We start from the raw sequence: 20,033 nt of genomic DNA on the forward strand, positions 1-20,033 counted from the left end.
ACCTTTCCCTAGATCAGGCTGTTCCAAACCCCATCCAAGCTGGCCTTAAAGGGATGGGGCAGCCACATCTCTGGGCAGCCTGTGCCAGGGCCTCACCACCCTCACAGGCAAGAATTTCTTCTTCTAAACCCACCCCCTGTCAGCCTGAAGCCATTCCCTGGTGTCCTGTCACCCCAAGCCCTTGCAAATTCTCTCTCCAGTTCTCCTGTAGTGCTGAAGGTGCTCTAAGGCCATCCTGAAGCCCTCTCTTCTCCAGCCAGAACAAACTCCCCCAAACACTTCCACCCTTGGCCAGAGTTCAGCTCTGCCTTAGCCTCCCACATCCTGATAATTCCCATTAGCAGCACCAGGCACACAGGGATGTACAAAACAGTGAACGCTTTTTATTTCGCTGCTGGAGTGTAACCACTGTAATTTCATAAAACTCAAAAAAACAACAAAAAAAAAGTGATTACCGAAGGCATACATTTTTTTTTCCTTTTTACACAAGACATTAGGTAAACAGACAAGTTTCTTTTTAAAAAGGTTATAAAGTGTCAAGATCCTATACCTCATCTGCATATTCAAAGTGATGCCATCTGATACAAAAAGCATTGGGTACAATAATTTAGCTATGGCTCAGACCAAAAAAAAAAAAACAACCAAACAAAACCAAAAAACCCAACAAAAAAAAAATCATCTGGGCTTAATCTACACACTGCTATGGTTGCCCAGGGGGTTAAAAAGGAAAATATGCAGTTCTTTGTTGCACAGAAAGGAACAGCAGGGAAGTGGAGAGTTCATTGGGAGATCAGAGTCTGAAGGGAAGCAGTGGAACGCCCCCTCCCCGGGAATGTCTGCGAGAGCCCGGCCCAGGCCTCCCCTCTGTGCCAAGAACCAGCCACATTTGTCTCCCACCAGACAGAATCCCATCCAAAGCCACCCGCCAAGCTGCACCTACCCAGCGTGCTGGCAGCAAAACAGATCCAAGACCTTGGAAACTGCATGGAAGTCACGAATCTCCCTGTGAGCTTTCCCACTGGGACTAATAAAAACCAAACAAACCCAATGAAAAAAAAATAAAAAAGGAAACAACTCGTTCTATTGTGGGTAGAGCCAGACTCTGCTTTCTCGGGAAATCTGTTCCACATAAACCTCTGAAGCTCCCAGCCCAAGCACCACAGTGTCAGCCTTACTGCAAGACTCATCAATTTACAAATGCAGTCTTTACATGTGTGTCACCAGAACTTTCTGAAATTAAGAGCTGGACATTGGTGATGGCCACATTTCCTTCCTTCCCACCATCCCACCCCCTCCACGTGCTCCATCTGACTGGAAAACAAACAACAGAAGGGATATTTGAGGGCATATGTGTGCTGTGTGCCACTGGTGAGAGGACACAGCTACAATTCCTGCTCAGATTTATTCCCTCACACGAGGCCCAGCCATGACTGACTCCTGGGTAAAGGCTGCAGGCTCTTGGTTGGACGGTTGGGGCACCTCTGCTTTGCCATCCCTTGGGTCTCCAAATTCTTGCACCAATTTGGAGCCTTATCCCTGCAAATTGTGGTGGCTTCCCATGGAAGGTGAGGGGGTGGATAGGGGTGAGAAATGATTAAAACCCAGTTTGAGCCTTTGCTTGTGGAGAAAAGGGCAGGAAGAGGTGGCTGGTTTGTAGCCAAAGCCATGGGGGTGTCTGCTCTCTGTGACATCTGCCAGGACTCGACGGAAACAACCGGAGCAGTGACAGCGTTGGCAAATACACCAGATTTTTAAGGGTGTCCTTTCAGCATCTTGGCATTTGAGGTGAAATGAGGATTAGTGTACAAGGAGAGAACCCAACACCAGCCCAAACCATGAGCCCTTGTCTGATGTTGTCTACTGAGTTTCAACCTTCCCCATTACCAAACTGTCTTAAGACTTTTGAGCTCTTCTTTGAGATTTCTAACCCAAATCCCCCTTGGAAGACCTCTCAATTTCCCCAGCCTGTTGATTCTGTAACCTTCTCTAGGCTGAAACTTTGAGGAGCTGGTACCTCAGAGGAAGGAGCCCAAGTCCATATAAAAAAAAAAAAAATCCCAAATATTTGGCAGTCCAGCCCAGAGAAACTTTGAATTCAGCCCTTCATGCAAAACAGCAGCTCTTGGGCTGCCAAGGTATCCTTTCCATGGAAGCAGCACATTTTAGGGTTAAGAGGGAGATATCCATGAAAAAAAAGAAAGGAAAAATATCTAGGACAATTAAATCAGCATGATTTGGTTTGTTGGGGGTTTGGTTTTTTTCAGTGAATCATAAACTGAGGAGGATCAAGATGTCACTCTGCCAGTCAGATGCCCTTAGGATTTGGCCACATGGCCAGATCAATGACTGCTTTTATACCAGAAGCTCCCTAATTTTAAGGTGATTGGGTTGATGCTACATAAAGCAAAGCCTGTCCCCTTCATGTTCCACCCAGGCTGAGACCTAAGTGAAGTCTTGCTCAAGAGTGGCCAAAGGAGGCTGAATTCAAATCCCTCTGTCCCCAGCCTGAGTCCAGCTCAAAGGCATCGTGGCTGAATCCCAGGACCTCCTGCCCTGGGCAACGTTCCAGGTGATGCTGCCATGAGCATGAGTGAGGAAAACTCATCTTGCCAGGGCAGAAACGTCTCCAGGCCCATAAAGCAACAGCTCCCACAAGGAAGGGCACGGGACTGGGAGGTTTCCTGGCTAGCAGGGTCTGGGGCTGTCACCACCACAATGCCAAGCCACCTCCGATGTCCCTGGGGAAGGAGCAGCACCTCTTTTAGCAGCAGCAGGACAGACCCAAGCAGGAAGGGGATGGTGACCCACCCAGCAGGGTGCTCTAATACAGTCAGGCCTTTTTATCAGCCCAATCCATACTATTCCCAACCAACAGAGACCCTTCAGCCTTCTCCACGAGTCTTGGGAACCAACAGCCTGGGATAGAGCAGGACAAACTCAAGGCATTGAGGGTTGACCCACAATGCTGGACAGGCCCAAGGTGTGTGGTGTGACAACTCCAGGGCCACATGTGGAGGGTCCCCAGCTCTCTCAGCACAATTTATCCCAAAGGATGACATTCCCTGCCCTGCAGTGGGGTTGGCCCCTGTCAGGACAGGTGAAGTGGTGCTGGAAACAGCTCCAAACACCTCAGCTGCTCACCCATGTGGTGGTACAAAGCAGGACTCAGCCTCCGGCAAGTACTGAAGGTGTCTAACCAGCCTTCCTCACCACCTGTCCCAAGAGATGAACACTCTGAAGTGAATGTCTCTGGATATCTACATTTTGGAAGGCACACAAACCTTTGGAGAGACCCAACTCAGGGTCAACAGGACACTGAGGGCATCTCAAGCTGCTCAGCCTAAAACCCCAAGAGGTGGAAGGAAGATCAGCCCTCCTTGTCCCAACAACTGTGATCCTCTGCAGCTGAGGTGTGAGCAGCCCAAAGGACACCTGGAGCATCCCCTGGGCCACATGGATGTCCTGGTGGCAGTGGATGGCAGCCAGCTGTGACACAGTGCTGGGGGACCATGGGTCACCTCCTGGGCTCTACTGGGCAGTGACAGGAGAAAGAATGGCCAGAGGATGTGCGGAAGACAAACAGGGTATTTTTTAAAGTTTTTTTTTCCCTTTAATTAGCAAATTTCTTGTTATCCTCATTAAAAGAAAAAAACCCACCCCCACACCCCCTAGGTGCCCACTGCTCCAGCTGCTGCAAGCGTTCAAAGGCAGAAAGTTGAGAGATGTTTCATGTCCCAGCTCAGGGCAGCTCTGAGCCCACCCCAGCTGGGTGTGTGCCAGGTGACTCAGTACAGATATGGAAAAGGCAGGTGCAAAATTAGGTGATGTGCTCTTGCCAGGAACGCCCCAAATCCCCATGGAGAGCTGCAGCCCAGCCCCTTGGCCAGCAAATGCAGTGGTGGTGGAGGACATGGATGTGCCTTGAGAGGCACAGTGTCCCCAGGGCACTGCAGCCAGAATTGGGGTTTGTGCCACAGCTCAGGGGTGGGGACAGGACAGCAGAGAACCCACCACCCTGGGCACTGAATTTGGAAGCTGTAAATAAGAGCACCCCACACTTTGGGGGACCCAGGGACCCAGTGCTGATCCAGCACCCCAGCAAAGCTGAGTGCCTCAAAGCCCTGCTGTGGTCCCCGAGGTTCTCAGCAGCTCTGCCTTCACCGGAGCGAGTCCCCAGTGAGCCCCATCTGCAGCATCCTGGCTGGCACTGAGGCAACAGGGAGGTGGTGAGCTGATAGAGGGGCCAGGAGAAAGGGAATGGTGCTGGGGGTCTTAGCTCAGCCCTTCCCCTGGTCACAAGGGTTACTGAGCTAAGAGCCCCTGTCACCTCTCCCTGCTATCACCACCTTCCCCCCCGAGGCCACTGTGCTATCCCCACCTCCATCCCTGCTGCTGCAGCCCTTATTGATGGGGAAGAGGGGGGGAAAGGCTTTTCTGGGGGTGCTCTGGCCCTTCTGCACCCCATCCCTTCTCAGCTGGCAGAGCCCTGCCTGCACCACCCCAAACCAAGCACTCTTTGCCCACCCCTCTGAGTGCAATGGGAGGGGAAAGGGAGGAGGAGGAGGATGGTGATGAAGAACAGTCACATGAGCTCATTGTCTGCCAACACCAAGAGTCTAAGGGCAGTGCTGCCTTCCCTCCTTGGGGCTGCAGCTGGAGAGAGCAGACGTTTTTGGGATCCAGCAAGATGAGTGTGCTGTGAGTGCTGGAACACACTGGAGATGCTCCATGTCCCCAGCCCAGCCCTGGCAGAGGGGCAGCATTGGGGAGTGCAGGGCCGGGCCAGGAGGTGAGGGGTGGGATGTGTGCGAGTGCCTGGGGGTCTGTGCACGGATTTTGGCAAGAGGTCATTGAGGTTACATGATGCAGCATTTGTTCTTGTGGTTATGAGGGTCCTTAAATCGGAGTCTCTGCTTTGGTCGGTATTTTTCCAAGTACGTCAGCTGCTTGCTGTTGATGGCTCCTCTGCGCTTCCTGGGGGGACAGAGAAATGCCAGAACAGTCAGAGGTGTGGCATGAGATCCCTCCCACCCCAAACCACTCTTGTCAGGGTGCTGAGCACTCCTTCCTGGAGCAGAAAGGGATTTTGGAGGCTGAAGCCAGGTGCACCCTCCAGGGATTGAGACAGGCACTGAGCCCAGCAGCTTTCCTTGCTCATCCACCCTTTGAGTCCCAGGACATGGAGAGCTGGGGAGGAAATGTGGGGCAGAGATGGGGTGACTGCCACAAGCCCCTCAGGGATGCTCCACACCAATGCCTTGTTTTCCCACTCCCAAAGGAGAGAAAACCAACGCCAGTGTCACAAAACCCATTCCCTCAGAGAGGGGTTTTCTGCCCTAACACCACACCACTGCTCCACTTACTGTCGGATGAACTGGATGGCATCTTCATACTTCATCCCACTCTCGATCAAGGCCAGCGCGACAAGGACGGGAGCTCTGAAAGGCAGAAGCAGTGGCTGTCACTCCCCAGTCACACAGCCCAGAGGCTGATATCCATCATCTAAAGTTCAATATCCATCATTTAAAGTTCAAGGAGAAGCTCAGGTAGCAGATCCTCCCCATCAACACCTATTCCCACTAAGGTTTCACAAAACCCTGCTGAAAGAGGGACTGGGAAAAGGAAGGAGGAGTACTGGCATGGTTGTCCCTCTCTTGCCTTCATGGAGAGGTGGCAGCTGGGATAAAATCCTGCTCAGAGTGGGGCTGGGGAAGGGGAAGAGGAGAGCTGGCATGGTTTTCCCTCTCCTGCACTCATGAGGGGTGGCAGCTGAGGGGCTGGGCTCGGACTCACCGGCCCAAGCCGGCCACGCAGTGCACGGCCACGCAGCACCCGGGGTCCTCGCAGAACTTGGTCTTCAACAAGTTGAGCCAATCTTCCACAATCTTGCTGGGAGGAGGTGCTCCATCATCAAATGGCCAATCCTGCATGGTTGGGAAGAGAGAAACGTTGTCAAGTCTCTGGGGAAAACCTTTTAGGGGTTGGTTTTTACTTGGGGTGATGGTGTTTGGGGCATCAGCTGCAGGGAGGTAGAAGAGTGCCAGAACTGGGCTCACAGTGTAGCTCTGTAGGGACACAGGTGGTTTTGTGGCATCATCTGGCAAACAGGAATTCCCTGGCTGCTCTGGCTCAGGGTTTGAAGCCACACAAATCTAGGTCTGGAGTCCTCTGGCCTCCTATGGGCAGGTTCAGCCTACAGGAGCACCTGTAGGATCTGCAACATGGTTCCCATGACCTCCTGCTTCTGCAGACCAGGATGGCAGACCCCATGCTCCATCCCCATCCAGATGAGCTCACTGAGCTTTGGGGTGATGCAGTTCCCATCCTCCCTCCTGCCAGCTCCTAATTCCAGAGTTTGGGATCACACTGTAGGGGATTTGAGCAAAGGTGGCTTGAAGATGGTTGAAATCTCCGAGCTTGATGAGGTGCTGAAATTCAGCTTCCTGCAACACATGGAGGGGAAGACCAGAAGAATGGTCAGGGGACCACTCACACAGCCCTAGAGAGAGTCAGAGGAAGGGAGATCACTCCAAATGAGGCTATCTAAATATCATCCTTCAGGAAAGGCTACTAAGGGACAAAAAAAATCCCATCTCCTTCTGAGCTTCATCTTCAAATTGCAGGGGTTCAAAATTGGAGCATGGTGAGGAAGTTGGTCAAATGGATTCTGCATTTGATATCCTTCAGCCCTGGGCTCAGTTATGAGGGCTAAGTGTCCAAAAATGGGGATTTCTTTCCCAAAACAGATTTGTCAGGAGGAGCAAGGCCACTGGCTATGCAGCACTGGCAGAGAGAGACAGGAAGGGAAGCATCACTTGGAGAGGATGTGGCTTGGTGAGCCCTGAAGGGTGGGGGGTACTGGGCCCTAATCCTAGATGTTGAGGAGTGAGTCACTAAGCTGCTGCGCTGAAGTCACCCTTAGTGTGAGAAGGCAAAATAAGCTGCTTCACTTCAGTGTTTGAACAGGTGGTGAGATTTCTGTTGGGATCTGATGGCAAAGGAGCACGCTGGGCTTCAGGGTATTTGTGGTGTTTGAGCCAGCCCTGTCCTGCAAGGCCATCTCCTCCTGCAGGGCCATGTCCTCCCTGCAGCCATGAGTGCAGGTCAGGGGCTCACACCAGGGATGACACAGCACCCTACAGAATCATCCCCTGATGGAATGGTTTGGGATGGAAGGCACCTTCAAATATCATCTGGTCCAACCCTCTGCCCTGGCAGGGACACCTTCCACCATTCCAGGCTGCTGCAACCTGGCCATGAACAGTTCCAGAGACGGGGCAGCCTCAGCTTCTCTGGGCAACCTGTGCCAGTGTCTCACCACTCTCATGATAAAAACCTTTTTCCTTATGTCTCCTCTAAATCTGCTCTCTGCCAGTTTAAAGACATTCTCCCTTGGTCTATCACTACATGCCTGTGTAAATGGTCCAGCTCTCCTGCAGCCCCTTTATGGACTGGAAGGGGCTTTAAGGTCTCCCCAGAGCCTTCACTTCTCCATACACAGACCTATATATGGTCTATATACAGAAGCATAGAATTGTTTATGTTGGAAAATCCCTCTAGGATCATCAAGTTCAAGTGTTATCCCAGCACTGGCAAGGCCACCACTCCAAGTGCCACATCTACAGCTCTTCTAAACCCCTCCGGGATGGTGACTCCACAATTTCCCTGGGCAGGCTGGTTCAATGCTTGACAACCCTTTCAGTGAAGAAATTTTTCCTAATATCCAATCTAAACTTCCCCTGGAGCAACTGAAGATCATTCCCTCCTGTCCTCTTGCTTATTATCTGTGAGAAGAGACCAACTCCTGCCCTTTCAGGAAGTTGTAGAGAGGAAAGATCTTCCCCAAGTCTCCTTTTCTTCAGGCTAAACACCCTCAGCTGCTCCTCATCAGACTTGTGCACCAAGATATATTTATATGCCAGATCTATCTATGAGGATACAGATAAATAAATGAGGATACAGATAAAAATATACCAAACTGTGTATATCAAATAAAAATATATACCATGATATCTCAAAAATATACAGACATTTGATATAATTATAGAGATATTTCTGTACCTGCAGAGATACATCTATCTATAGAAAACCAGGTAATAGATATCTCTTGATTTGCCTTATATAGTTTCTATATGGTTATAGAACATTGATATAGAAGCTATTTAGTTTCTGTACAGTATCTTGTATAGTTTCTCTAACTCTCTATATAAAATACATCCTAGATATGTATCTCTCCACATAAGAGAGATATAAGAGATGTAAAGAGGTATGTATATCCTAGAGATAGAAACTCAGACTAGAGGCTCCAGTTAGAAATGGGGTAAACTGCAGAATTTGGTGTGTAAGTGAGCAGCTATGATCTACAACACACAGATTCTATATATGCAGGATACAGTGATCTTTCCAAGATATATCCAGTAGAGACACAGATTGCATCTCTATCTAGACATCTGCATCGGGAGGATCTGTATCTAGAGAGCCATGGGATTATCCACCCATATCCCTGAGGATCTAAGAGCCTCCTCTCTCTAGGATATACATTATACAGACAGAGCTATATTAAGAGGTCCTACACACAGAGGACCACCCCAGGAGACACAAGGCCTTTCCAAACCCTTCCCTAAATAATAAGCAGAGCCTCACTTCCCAGCTGGAGCTGAACTCCCTGGCAGGGCTATCACATCTGACATCATCTCCAATTACCTATCAGCCAAGATACAGCCCAGGCAGCTGCATGCTCTGCCTTTCCCAGCTTGCTGCCTGCTCCCTTTCATCCCCCCCAGCTGCACCAGCCAGCTGCTGGAAGAGCTCACAGCACCCCCCAGGATAAGATAACGCTGGGGGGGGAATGGGAACCACGTGCATCTTCCTTGTGGGATCAGGAGCTCTCATCCCTGGATGCTGCAGAGCCTGAGCAACAGGCAGGGAGGCAGCTGCCGACTCAGGCAGTGAGTCACAGTTTCGGCTGCGTGGGCAGCACGGCTCTTTTTAAAGCACCAGCCTCAGCTCAGCTCAGCTGGGCTTCCAGCTCTGCTCCTGCCTCAGTGCGATGCTGTGCTGGGCTGCCAGGGTGTTTAACAGCCCCAAGGGATGGGATTATTAAGGGTGGTGTTGGGGCAGCCCCCTGTGCACATCCTGCTGCCCACCTACCATGACAGTGATGCCGTCCTTCTCCAGGGGGGTCTTGTCATAGGTCACTTCACACACTCGCACGACTGTGGTGGCACCGTACTTCTTCAGGTCCTGGGCAGGGAAGGAGAAGGAGAGGTCTGAACAGACCCTGCCAGATGCACCCCAGCTAACCCCAACACATCCAAGCCCTGCTATGACCATGTGGAGCAGTATGGACCCTTAAACAGTGCTGTGCCCCTTCTCTGAACCCATGACTCATGGTCCATCCCTGGCAGGCACAAGGAATCACGAAATCCCAGGACACTGAAGCCACGTGGCGTTGTAGGATTTTTAACCAGCATCTTCATGACTCCTCAGTCACGAGTACCAATGGGCCATTTATTTTTAAGCCCTGCCAGCCTCATCAGCAGGGATTTTATACCTCAGGCAAAGAAACATCCCTGACATGGGTGCCAGTCCTCTGAAGGAGAAACTGTTTGTGCCTGCTGAGGTCACACTCCTGGAGCAGAAATGCATGGAGGCAGCAGTGGGGGAGTTTGAGCATGCCCCACCAGCAGAGCTCAGCATCTCACAGATGGCTCAGGGGCTCCTTCTCCACCTCGCTGCTGTATCCCATCATCATTCCAACCCGCTGCAGGCTCAGGCGTGGGCCTTGGGATGCTTCCAGCGTGGCTCAGTGCCCGGCGCGAGGATTGCCCCCGGATTACGCGCCCGGTGCGTCGGCCTCGCCGGGAACCATGAGATCATCCCCAGTGATCCACCTCCTTTGTTCCCCATGGCTGCTCACCAGACCGTGGTGAGCCCCACACGCTCAGCAGCCTGGCCAAAAGTCTAAGAGACTGGAGGAAAGGGGAATTTTTCTCTCTTCTCACTGGTGTGGTCCCCATCGCTCTCTGCAGCGAGTAGGGGTGGCTGTCCCCAAATCACAGCCACCTTCCTGTCACCCTGAGGCAGTGGCACTCACACAGCTGCTACTAGTGCTGGCTCCTCAACACCAAGCTCTCCAGCACTACCCAACACACTCTAGGCACTACAGCTTTTGGGATCAAAAGCCATTATTGAGGTGCTGGGGGGGACAGAGCAGGTTTTGTGCACCCATGTGCATCACTCCAAAACCCTGTGACATGATGTGCTGGTGGATCTGGCAGGGGATGGGGAAACTCTACTCCATCTCTACTGTGCCCAAACATCACACTTGGGTTCCTGAAAAACATCCCATCCCAAAAAGCTGGCAAGGATTGGACCCACTGCCCCAGGATGCCACCAGGGGCTGTGGTACCAAAGGGGATGTGCTGCCCTCTCATCCACATCATCTTTTAGCCCCAAAAGATGCAACTAGACCCTGGTGCCCACCTTCCAGTCTCCCCTCCTTACCTCCAAAAAGGTGCTGAGCGTGGCATTGGTGGGGTTGTGGGTGATGAGGAACCTCATGTTTTTGTAGCAGACCTCCACGGGTGCAGGGCGGTTCATCCGGGCCATGGTGGGGACAGTGGGAAGGTGAGGTGGTGCTGACAGTGGCAGGGGGAAAACCCAAAGAAAGAGTGGTGTGGAGGGGCAAAAAAAAACCAAACAAAAACCCCACGACCCCTCTGCGCTTCAAAAATAAAAATAAAACAGGATCAAGAACTCAATATACAGACGTTGTGCAAATAATCCCAACTCCTGGGAGCGCACCGGCTTCCTTGACACACCACAAGCCTCCCAGGGGGAAAAAAAAAAGCCAGATGGGGGGGGGAAATAATATTAATGAAATAATAATAATAATAATAATTAAAAAAAAAAATCCCTTTGCTGTAGTGTTGGCGTCCTCTGCGTGTGTGCGACGGCGAGCGGCTGCCGCCTCCGGTGCCGCGCGCTCCCGGGCGCTCTAGAAAGGCCTCTGCATATGGGGGGTGCTGGGTGGTGGCGGGAGGGTGGCCCCCGTCACGTTACCCCATCGGGGTATGTGGAGTACTTGGGGGCGGCACGGGGGGCCGGGAGCCTACGGGGCGGCGTCGGCGGCGTCGGGCAGCGGAGCCTCACTGGGGAGATCCATGCACGGGAGCCTTGAATGGTTGAGTCCGAGGGTCGGGGTGCTGGGCGGGACGAGGAGAGGTGGCCGGGGGCTGCTGCTTCACAGGGCGGGCTGCAGGGGGTTGTGGGGATCACAGCTGCTCCTCAGCACCTCCATAAATCCCAGTGCAGAGCGAGGCTGCGGGGGAGAGAAAGGGAAATGTGATGGTGAGAGCGTGCTCCTCCCCAAGGAAGCCCCTGGCTGGTGTGGGTACTCCTGAAGGCACCATCACTTTCTACATCCCCTGTGAGCATCCCTGACCATTCTCATCTTAACAGGAGATCACAAATTAGAAAGTGGGGTGGTATTTAAAGCTAAAGCTGAAATATTATCTGGAGAGCTGGAATGGCACTGGAAAGCCAGAGAGGGTAACTCACATTTCACCTGCAGAACAGAAAGCACATGACAGGGAAGGCCTTGCTCCCCTATACCACCCAACATCTGCACCTGCTGGTGGATTTAAGCACCCAATTCATGCCAGCTGACCCCCCTGACACCCCTCCAGACCCCCCCCAGACCTCACCTTTGTGTCCCCAAAAAGCACGTTGAGTATCTCCACCCCAAATGCACGCTGTGCCCGAACCCAGCTGCCGTTGTCGCTAATCGGCCACATGCTCCTGGCACTGGGCTCATGTCCACTAAATGCACCTCTAATGCTCTTAGGAGAATTAAGCTGCCTGCAAATGAGCTATCTTGGGGAGGGGGGGGGCAAGGAGGGGGTTGTGTGTGTGTGGTTTTGCCAGGGTTGGTGATGGATGTGTCTCCCTGCCTGCTCATCCACATTCCCACACCGCCGGCACGCTGCTCCCAGTAACGGAGCCCGGCCCCTCCACCCATGGCATCTTTGCTTTCAAGGATGGCAGTGGGAAGGATTAAGAAAGAAAATCAACTCCCACTGTGTAAATACTCAAATCCATGAGATGATGGGCCCAGCAGGGAGGCAAGGGCTCTGCCAGCCCCACTCAGTGCTGAGGGAAACCCAGCCAGAGCCTCCCCAGGTTGTTCCCCACTGGACTCTTGTTTTGAAGCTGGTCCTTCCCCAGGTCAGCAGCTGCTTAGTGCTGGGTAGCCAGAGCCTCAAAATAGACTATAAGCACATAAGTAACACGAGCCAGGCCAGCAGGCACCCCCTTGGCTCTCCTCACAGCAGCCAGAAACTTTCCCCTCAGGATTGTCTCACCCTTATGCAAGGAGGCAAGGTGGGAGCAGGGAGATGAGCTGAGCCCTGACCAGCTCATGACAGCACCTGGCTGCTGACAACGGGTTTGTCCAGGCCTGAGCATCATTTACAACGTGTTTAACGCCTCCTGCTTCTCCAGTGGTAGCCAGGAATGAAAAAGTTAAATAGCAACAGGAAAATGCCAGGTGAGGTGTCAGGGGAAGCAGAGCTGCTCTGCTGAATGTGCCCAGTTTGGCTGCTAAAATCACAGACTCTTCCCAACAACCATGTTCCATCACACCTGAATAATTTTTTTTGCCTGTAAAGAAGGGGATAATGCTATCTCAGAGTCCTGCAAGGATGTTCTGGAAAGTTCAAACCCTACCTGGGCTGCAGGGGATGAGTGGGACATTCAGGGGGGGTGACTTTCCAGTCCCCATTGAGAAATCAGAGTTTAGAGGCTGAAGGAGGCTGGGAGCTTGGCTGAGGCATGGGAGTGAGGTGAGAGCTGCCTCTCTGCAGCAATTTAGGTGTGATTCAGAGCAGCTCAGCCCACAGATGATGCTGAACCCCCCAGGGTAGCTGATCCTCCCCACCTGGACCACAGCAGCTGGAATTTTTGCTCAAAGCTTGCAATGATCCTGCAAGATGGGCTGGGAAACCTGCTTCCCCCACAGTGTTCACTGTGATTTTTTTGGTGATGATCCCACCTATCACTTTGTCTGTGGGGTCTGCTTCCTCCCAAAACAATCTCACCATGGCTGAGTAAGAGCCAATTTGTTATTTCTGGAGGATAATACTGGGGTGGTTTTGGCTCCTACATATCCCAGCTGCCAATCTGTTGGCCAGCACAACCACAAAAAGGGACGGGAGGTGGGAGAGATGGGCAGCCACAGTTGCCTGCTCAAAGGGAAGAGCTGATGCAAAGTAGGAATTGCCCCAAACCATCAGCTTGAAAGCCCAGTGAAACAAAGGACTTGAGGATATTTTGCTTTTACTTTTCATGCCTTTGCTCTTCGGGCTTCCAGTGTGTTTAATGCCATCTGTCCTAATGATTTGATCTGATCCTGATGATCAATCTGATTTGACACACCAGCACCAGAGGTGCACAAGGGAAAGCATCAAAAAAAGACTTTTCTCCCTCCAAACAATCTCATACCTCATTTTAACCGGCTGCCAGGGACATCAATACAAACTGTGCCCATGTTTACCCATGTCCTGGATTAAATCCCACCTGCTGAGCAGCCCCGTGGGGCTGGGAGCTGCTGCCAGCACCAATGCCAGCGCTGCCCCCTGTCATCATCCAGCACACAGTTTATGCTCCATCAGTGCTCTGGATCCTGGACAATTTTTTATTGGCTTGGGCGTGCTCGCTGCCAGTAAGGGAGGCTCAGTGGGAACCGCCTGCCTACGAGAACAGCGAGTGCTCCTTTCCCACAAGGTCTCCTCTCTCCAGTGGAAGCGTTTCAAGTATTTTGGCAATCACACATCCCAGCAATTCAGTCCTGAAGCCCATAAATCCCTAATGGGTATTCAATCACAAATCATCCCCGGCGGTTCAGGCTGAGATGCTGATCTCCATATTAAGCGTGGCAGAACAATGTGGAAAAGGGAATTTCAGCTAATATTAATAACCTGCCAAGTGGAATATAAATCCTTCTCATTTGAGCGCTCCGGGGGATGGAGAGGAAGCATGTGAGGACACAGTGAACAAGCCCTGGATGAGGATGCTCAGCAATGCAGCAATGGCCTGTCAGGCTCAAACCCGTTTTGGGGAACCTCGATGAAAGGAGGTTGTAGCCAGGTGGGGGTTGGTCTCTTCTTCCACGTAACAAAGGACAGGACAAGATGAAACAGCCTCAAATTGTGCAGGGGAGGCTTAGATTGGGTATAAGGAAAAAATTCATCACTAAAAGGATGCTCAGACATTGGAGCAGACTGCCCAAGGAAGTGGTGGAATCAGTATCCCTGGAAGTGTTCAAGAGGCACGGCTGTGGCACACGGTTTAGTGGTACACCTGGCGGTGTTAACAACTGATCTCAGAGATCTTTTCCAACTTTAATGATTCTATGGATTTATTTTCACCATGAGTGTGGAAATTTCTGCTTCTTACACAAGAATTTTGCAGCCAAGAGCCCACTGAGGATCCAGTATGAACACACACCAGTGTGGCAAGACAGCAGCGAAGGATGCTGCTCTTGGGGATGGGGACCACTGAGCCATCATCTCCTTGTCTTACACCCCCACAGCTGAGGGGATCACAGGGCTCTCTGAAATACTCCTTTGCAGGGTGGCAAGACCATTACAAACATCTTGGCCTCATCCCAGATGTCCAGGGACTGAGCCTGCAACAAAGGAATGAGGCTGATCTTCCTCATGGCAACCTGATGGAAAATAAAGGTCAGATCTGCTTCACTCAGTGACTGGGAGAGCTCAGTTGGAGCAGTGAGCAGCTGCCTGACCCGATGGCTGTGCTGCTGGTACCCGGCTAGCGGGACACAGATGGTGGAGCCAGGTTTTCCTAAACACAGCACATCCCCAAGAGAAGGAAAAGGAAGCTGTGCAGAGCCAAAGTGTCGCTCCACATGAGCCTTAGCAGCGGGACTCGGAACAAAGGCTCTCACTCACCCAAACAATGTGTATCTCACCCGTGCATAAATATAGATCTCAGAGTGAGCACATCTCCTGTTCAAAGTTCATCTTCAGAGAAATCCAACAAAACACTCAGCTGTGTCACACTTTCTTGACCTCTCTCCTGCTTTCAGCTCACGTAGCAAGACACCGACCAGCCCTTTTCCCCTTTAGGCTGATGAAGTCTTGCTCTCCCTGCTCCCAACAAGCACTTCCATCACCCTGAGAAATGAATCCAAGTTTCTGAGTATTTCCAGTTATCATCCTGCAGAAGTTTCTGCACACATCCTTTGCCACTGACATGACTGACCTTGGGGAGGAGGTCTCTGAGGTTCAGCTGCACACGTAAAATTTGTACCAGCAGTACCACCACTGTCACCAGCGTGAGCAGCATCAGCAGCATCACCAGTGTCATCATTGCCACCAGTGTCACCACTGCCACCACCATCACTGCAATCAGCATCAGCAGCACCACCACTGTCACCATTGCCACCACAACCACCACAATCACCACTGCCATGAGCACCACCACTGCCACCAGTGTCACCACTATCAGTAGGAGGAACACCACTGCCACCAGCATGACCAGCACCACTGCCACCAACATCACCACTGCCACCAGCATCAGCACTACCAGCACCAACACTGCCACCATTCCAAGCATTGCCACCAGTGTGACCACTGCCACCATTGCCATCACTGCCAGGGAGAACAGGTCCCAGGACACAGAGAGCCACAGAGCTGTCCCCAGCCTGTGACTGCAGCTGGGACACAGCCAGTGTGCTGAGATTTCCTCCAGTTGCATCCGCACGGAAGGAAACAGGAAAGGTCCGGGAGGAGAGCGATGGAAACAAAACACCCAGCAGGAGCCAGCATCTGTGGGTAGAGGTGCAAGCAGCACCAGCACATCCTGCTCCAGGGAGGGCAGAGCTGCACAGAGCAGATGGGATGTCCTGGAAAAGCCATGCTGGGTACCATGGTGGCTGCGGGTACCTGCTGCCAGGGGCAAAGTAGTGCCCAGCACCATCTGCCAGGGCAGCATTGTGGGGTTTTTCCTCCAAGGGGTTAATTTTTAGGTTGTTTCTCTTGCTGCACGTGATGTTTTCTGAGCAAAACACAACAAGGGAGGATTAAAAATGCACAGGTGTAGAGGGAGAGGGATGGGGGACTCTTGGCAGCCCATGAAAACACACCTGCAAGATAAACCAAGTCATGCATCTTTCCCCACATCCTTTTTGGTGTGCAGTAAATACTGGCTAACAGGAAATTTTGCCAAAGAGAGCTGTGCAGCCCTTGATTTTGCAGCTCCAGTTGGACTTAAGGAGTTTGGTAGCATTTAGAGAGCAGGGAAAGATGCCAGCATTTGCAAGCAGGAGGCACTCAGGACACCAGGAAAGAGGGAGGAATGGGGAAACTGAGGCAGAGAGCCAGCCAGCCAGATAAAAAGAAGAGCAAAGTCTTCCCAGCACTGTGCAAGCTGGGAATGCACCGGAGGCACTGGTAACATGATCAACCCTTTCTTATCTTGTATTTGCACCTTTTGTCTTTGAAGAGAGGCTGAGGCACAGAGTGGAAAGTGCCTACAAAGGTCCTTTGGGAGTTGTTTTTCCCTCTCACCCAGATTCACAACCCCTGGACACCGACCCTGTGCTCACACTGGAATTCCTGTGATGCCACCAGTGTCAGGGCTGCCTCTCCTGTCCAGAGCTCACAGGGCAATGCCCTGGAGGAAACATGATGCTTCAAGCACCCCTTCAACAGCCCCTTAGCTGGAATTTCAGCTCTTCCCTTCTCACAAAGCCCCCAAGCAACTCGAATTTGAGGTCTCCATGGACAGCTTTTTAACCCAATTCCTTCTTGAACCAAAAGAGATTCAGCCATCAGAGAATCATAAAAACCAGAAAAAGGCACTAAACCTTCCATGCCGTGGGGAAAAGGAACTCCCTAGCTGAACACAGCCCCCCATCCATCCCTCCCACCCTGTCCCCAGCAGAGGACAACTCACAGTGAGATCCTGGTTTTATGGTCTGGGATATCCCCTCCACTGCCTTCCCCCAGCAGCCACGAGGAGCTCGCAGCCGTGTACCCACGTCAGAGGTTTTTCCTGGCTTGGATTTGAAGGGAAAGGAGGAAAAAAAAGAAAAAAAGAGGGGGGAGGAAGAGAGGCCAACTCCATGGGGAAAAGTAATAACAGGCTTGGGGCTGGCTGCCTCCCAAATCTGCAGAGGGTGTGCCCTAGAGGGTTTTTTTGGGGAGAGGTGAAAGGTTTGGTCCTTTGGGGATGGATGATCCCCATGCTCTGGTGGCCAATGCACAGGGAAGTCAGGCACCCCAAATACTGAGGGCCAGCTCCCCCCACCCTTCAGGGATTTCTTTTGGCCAGAAGAATCAGGGGAAAAAAAGCAAATCTGTGTGTGATTGGGCATTTCCAGGCTTCAAGCCTTGTCCAACAGTATCTTTGGAAAGAAAAGAATCCCAAAGCAGCATCCTTGCCCCAAAACACACACTGGGGGCAAACTGACCCCAGTGCTCCCCCCAAACAAGTGCCACTGCCACGTGTCTCTCCCACCCTGGAACTCTGGTGCAGCTGAACATCTGTTCAGCTTTTTCTTGTGGTTTCTCACGGTATTTTGAGCAAATTTAATACTTGTGGCAGGTGGCAAAGCTTGGGGGTGCAGAATGATGTGTTTTTTGGGGGAAACATGAGAAACAGCAGCACACTCCTGGGTAGGGCAGGGAGGAGCTGCCACGACCTCCCATTTGAGGTGCAGTTGGAGCCTGAACCTCTGCCCCACGAGACCTGAACTTTGCTATTTGCAATGTCCCTCCTCAGTGGGGGGATTCTGATGGGAATTGTCCCTACATTACCTGGTCAGGCCACCAGGAGCCCTGAGCCAAGGCCACCAGAGCCCTGTCTGCGTCACTGGCGCCTCTTGCACAAGCCCCAGCCCAGGCAGGCTGCGGTGGCTTTGATGGAAGTTTGCTGATGGAGGGGGCTCCACGGGACTCAAATCTACCCAAAGGGTGGATTTTGACCTGCAGACAATGTTGAAATAGTGTTCTGTGACATGCTGGGGATGCAACACAGGACAGAACATGCTCTGCCTGTGATGTGTCCCATGGAAAGATCTCTGGTGGCATCAAGCTATGGTCAGGATTGCGCAGAGAAGCCAAGCTCTGGAGAAAGGCAGCTCTTCCAAGTCAATGGCAGCAGGTTTAGATGGTGTTTGTGGGTCTCTCAGCTTCCTCCACCATCCAGACTCTGTGCTGCTTGGGGTTGTCCTCCCAAACCATCTTGCTGCTGCTCTGCACTTTTTGTTTTACACATTTCACCCCAAGACAGGGTCACACAGATCCTAACAGGCTGCTGGGAGGTGGCAGCACCGCCAGCCCTCTCCTGTGTGAGGGACACCAAAGCACTTCTGAAGGCAGCCACCAAGCCCATGGGGACAGTAATCCCCTGGGTTGTCTCCTCCTCATCCTCTCCAGCCATGGCTATTGTCACTTTAACAGCAGAAACTGCCCCTTGAAACAGCCCCTCCAGGGATGTCCCTTTTCCAGCAGGATGGGACAGAGCTGCTCCATGTAGGTAAGAAGTGTCCCCTCAGGAGTATCAACCACACAGAGAGGTCCTGGGGAAACACAACTGAGTGTCAGCCAGGATAATTAAAAGCCATGGAGGAAGTGAAGGGAGATGGGAAAAGAGGCTGCTCCTGGGTAGGATGTGTCAAGGTCTGGCAATGTTATCAAGACCCCAGAACACATCACACTCCTGGCTCCTCCCATTAAGCCCAGGTCCTGCAGAGATGGTTTTCCCTAAAACCCTCTTCCAGAAAACTCCTTAGCTCCAGCAGAAAGACACAGCAGAGCTCTGTGGTTGCCACAGGACAAATGCTCTGCAAAAGCAACATGTTGACAAAGGTGGGTAGTTCCAAGCTGCCAGATTTGGATGCATGGCTACAGCATGGCCTGATCCTGCACCCTCTCCTGCTCCCCTGCACCTACTCCTACCCTCCTGGACCCAGCCATCCTCAGCAACAAGGACAAAATCCTATGGTCCTGCCACCCTTGTGCAAAACCCCAAAGCTGTGCCAAGAGTTGTCCCACACTGTGGGAGCTCACAGAGCAAATGAAGGTGGTTTTCTTTCAAATATAAGATCAAAGGGCATGAAATGCTGCAAGTCACAGCTGTTCTTGCTGGAGGGACAGCAATGTCCCCACTCTCACTGCCAAGCCTGCCTGGTGTGTAAACACTGCCTCATGTCCTCAGCCTGATTTGCACCTTGTCCACATGGGAGATGGGGAATAAACTGGAAGGAGGAGGAAGGAGGATCAAGCATCACTTTGGAGGGAGGAGATTAAGGCAGTGGGAGCTCAGATTGCTCAGGGTCTACAAACCACAATAATAGAATTGTAGACAGAACTGTAAAATCATTCAGGTTGGAAAGGATCTCCAAGCTCATCAAGTCCATCCCTCAACCAGGTACCATCCTCCCCACCAAACCACATTCCTGACTACCATGTCTACCCATTTTTGAACACTTCAGGGATGTTTTCCACCAGTTCCCTGAGCAGTCCATTCCAATGCTGAGTTGCTCCTTCAGTGAAGAAACTCTTCCTGATATCCAACTTGAATCTCCCTTGGTGCAACTTGAGATCTTTTCCCAACTACAGAACTTCTGAAACCCAAAGCTCCTTGGAAATGCACCTTGCAGCTGAGCTCAGATGGGCATAAAAAGGTGAGGATGTGGCAGTGGCTCTTTCTGCAGCTCAGGAATTGGTGGTCAGGGAGACCTCACTGCAGGTTTTCAATGTATTAAAGAGGCTGAAAAAAAAAGATTCAAAAAGACTTTTACATGGGGCTGTAGTGATAGTACAAAAAGCAACAGCTTTAAACTCAAAGAGGGCAGGTTCATATTGAACATAAGGAGGAGATTTGCTATGATGGGAGTGGTGACACACTGAAACAGGTTGTCCCCAGAAGCTGTGGCTGCACCAGCCCTGGAAGTGTTCAAGGCCAGGCTGGATGAGACCTTGAGAAACCAACTCAACTTGGTT

At 51.8% G+C, this 20,033-nt stretch overlaps 1 protein-coding gene across 2 annotated transcripts in view; it reads right to left on the minus strand.

The window, feature by feature from the left end:
• Nucleotides 1–361: 361 nt before the first annotated feature.
• Nucleotides 362–20,033, minus strand: part of PTP4A3 (protein tyrosine phosphatase 4A3) — a 41,804-nt gene continuing 22,132 nt past the window's right edge. For both annotated transcript variants that reach the window (XM_058035711.1, XM_058035721.1), the window contains exons 2-6: nucleotides 10,507–11,323; nucleotides 9,151–9,243; nucleotides 5,794–5,924; nucleotides 5,364–5,438; nucleotides 362–4,974 (exon numbers count right to left, since the gene is read on the minus strand). In XM_058035711.1, the coding sequence (XP_057891694.1) occupies nucleotides 4,857–4,974; nucleotides 5,364–5,438; nucleotides 5,794–5,924; nucleotides 9,151–9,243; nucleotides 10,507–10,611 (522 nt within the window). In that variant the 5' untranslated portion in view covers nucleotides 10,612–11,323 and the 3' untranslated portion in view covers nucleotides 362–4,856. The remainder of the gene's footprint in view (nucleotides 4,975–5,363; nucleotides 5,439–5,793; nucleotides 5,925–9,150; nucleotides 9,244–10,506; nucleotides 11,324–20,033) is intronic.

The sequence above is a fragment of the Melospiza georgiana genome, chromosome 1 (assembly GCF_028018845.1).
Source record: "Melospiza georgiana isolate bMelGeo1 chromosome 1, bMelGeo1.pri, whole genome shotgun sequence".
NCBI classification, from domain to species: Eukaryota; Metazoa; Chordata; class Aves; order Passeriformes; family Passerellidae; genus Melospiza; species Melospiza georgiana.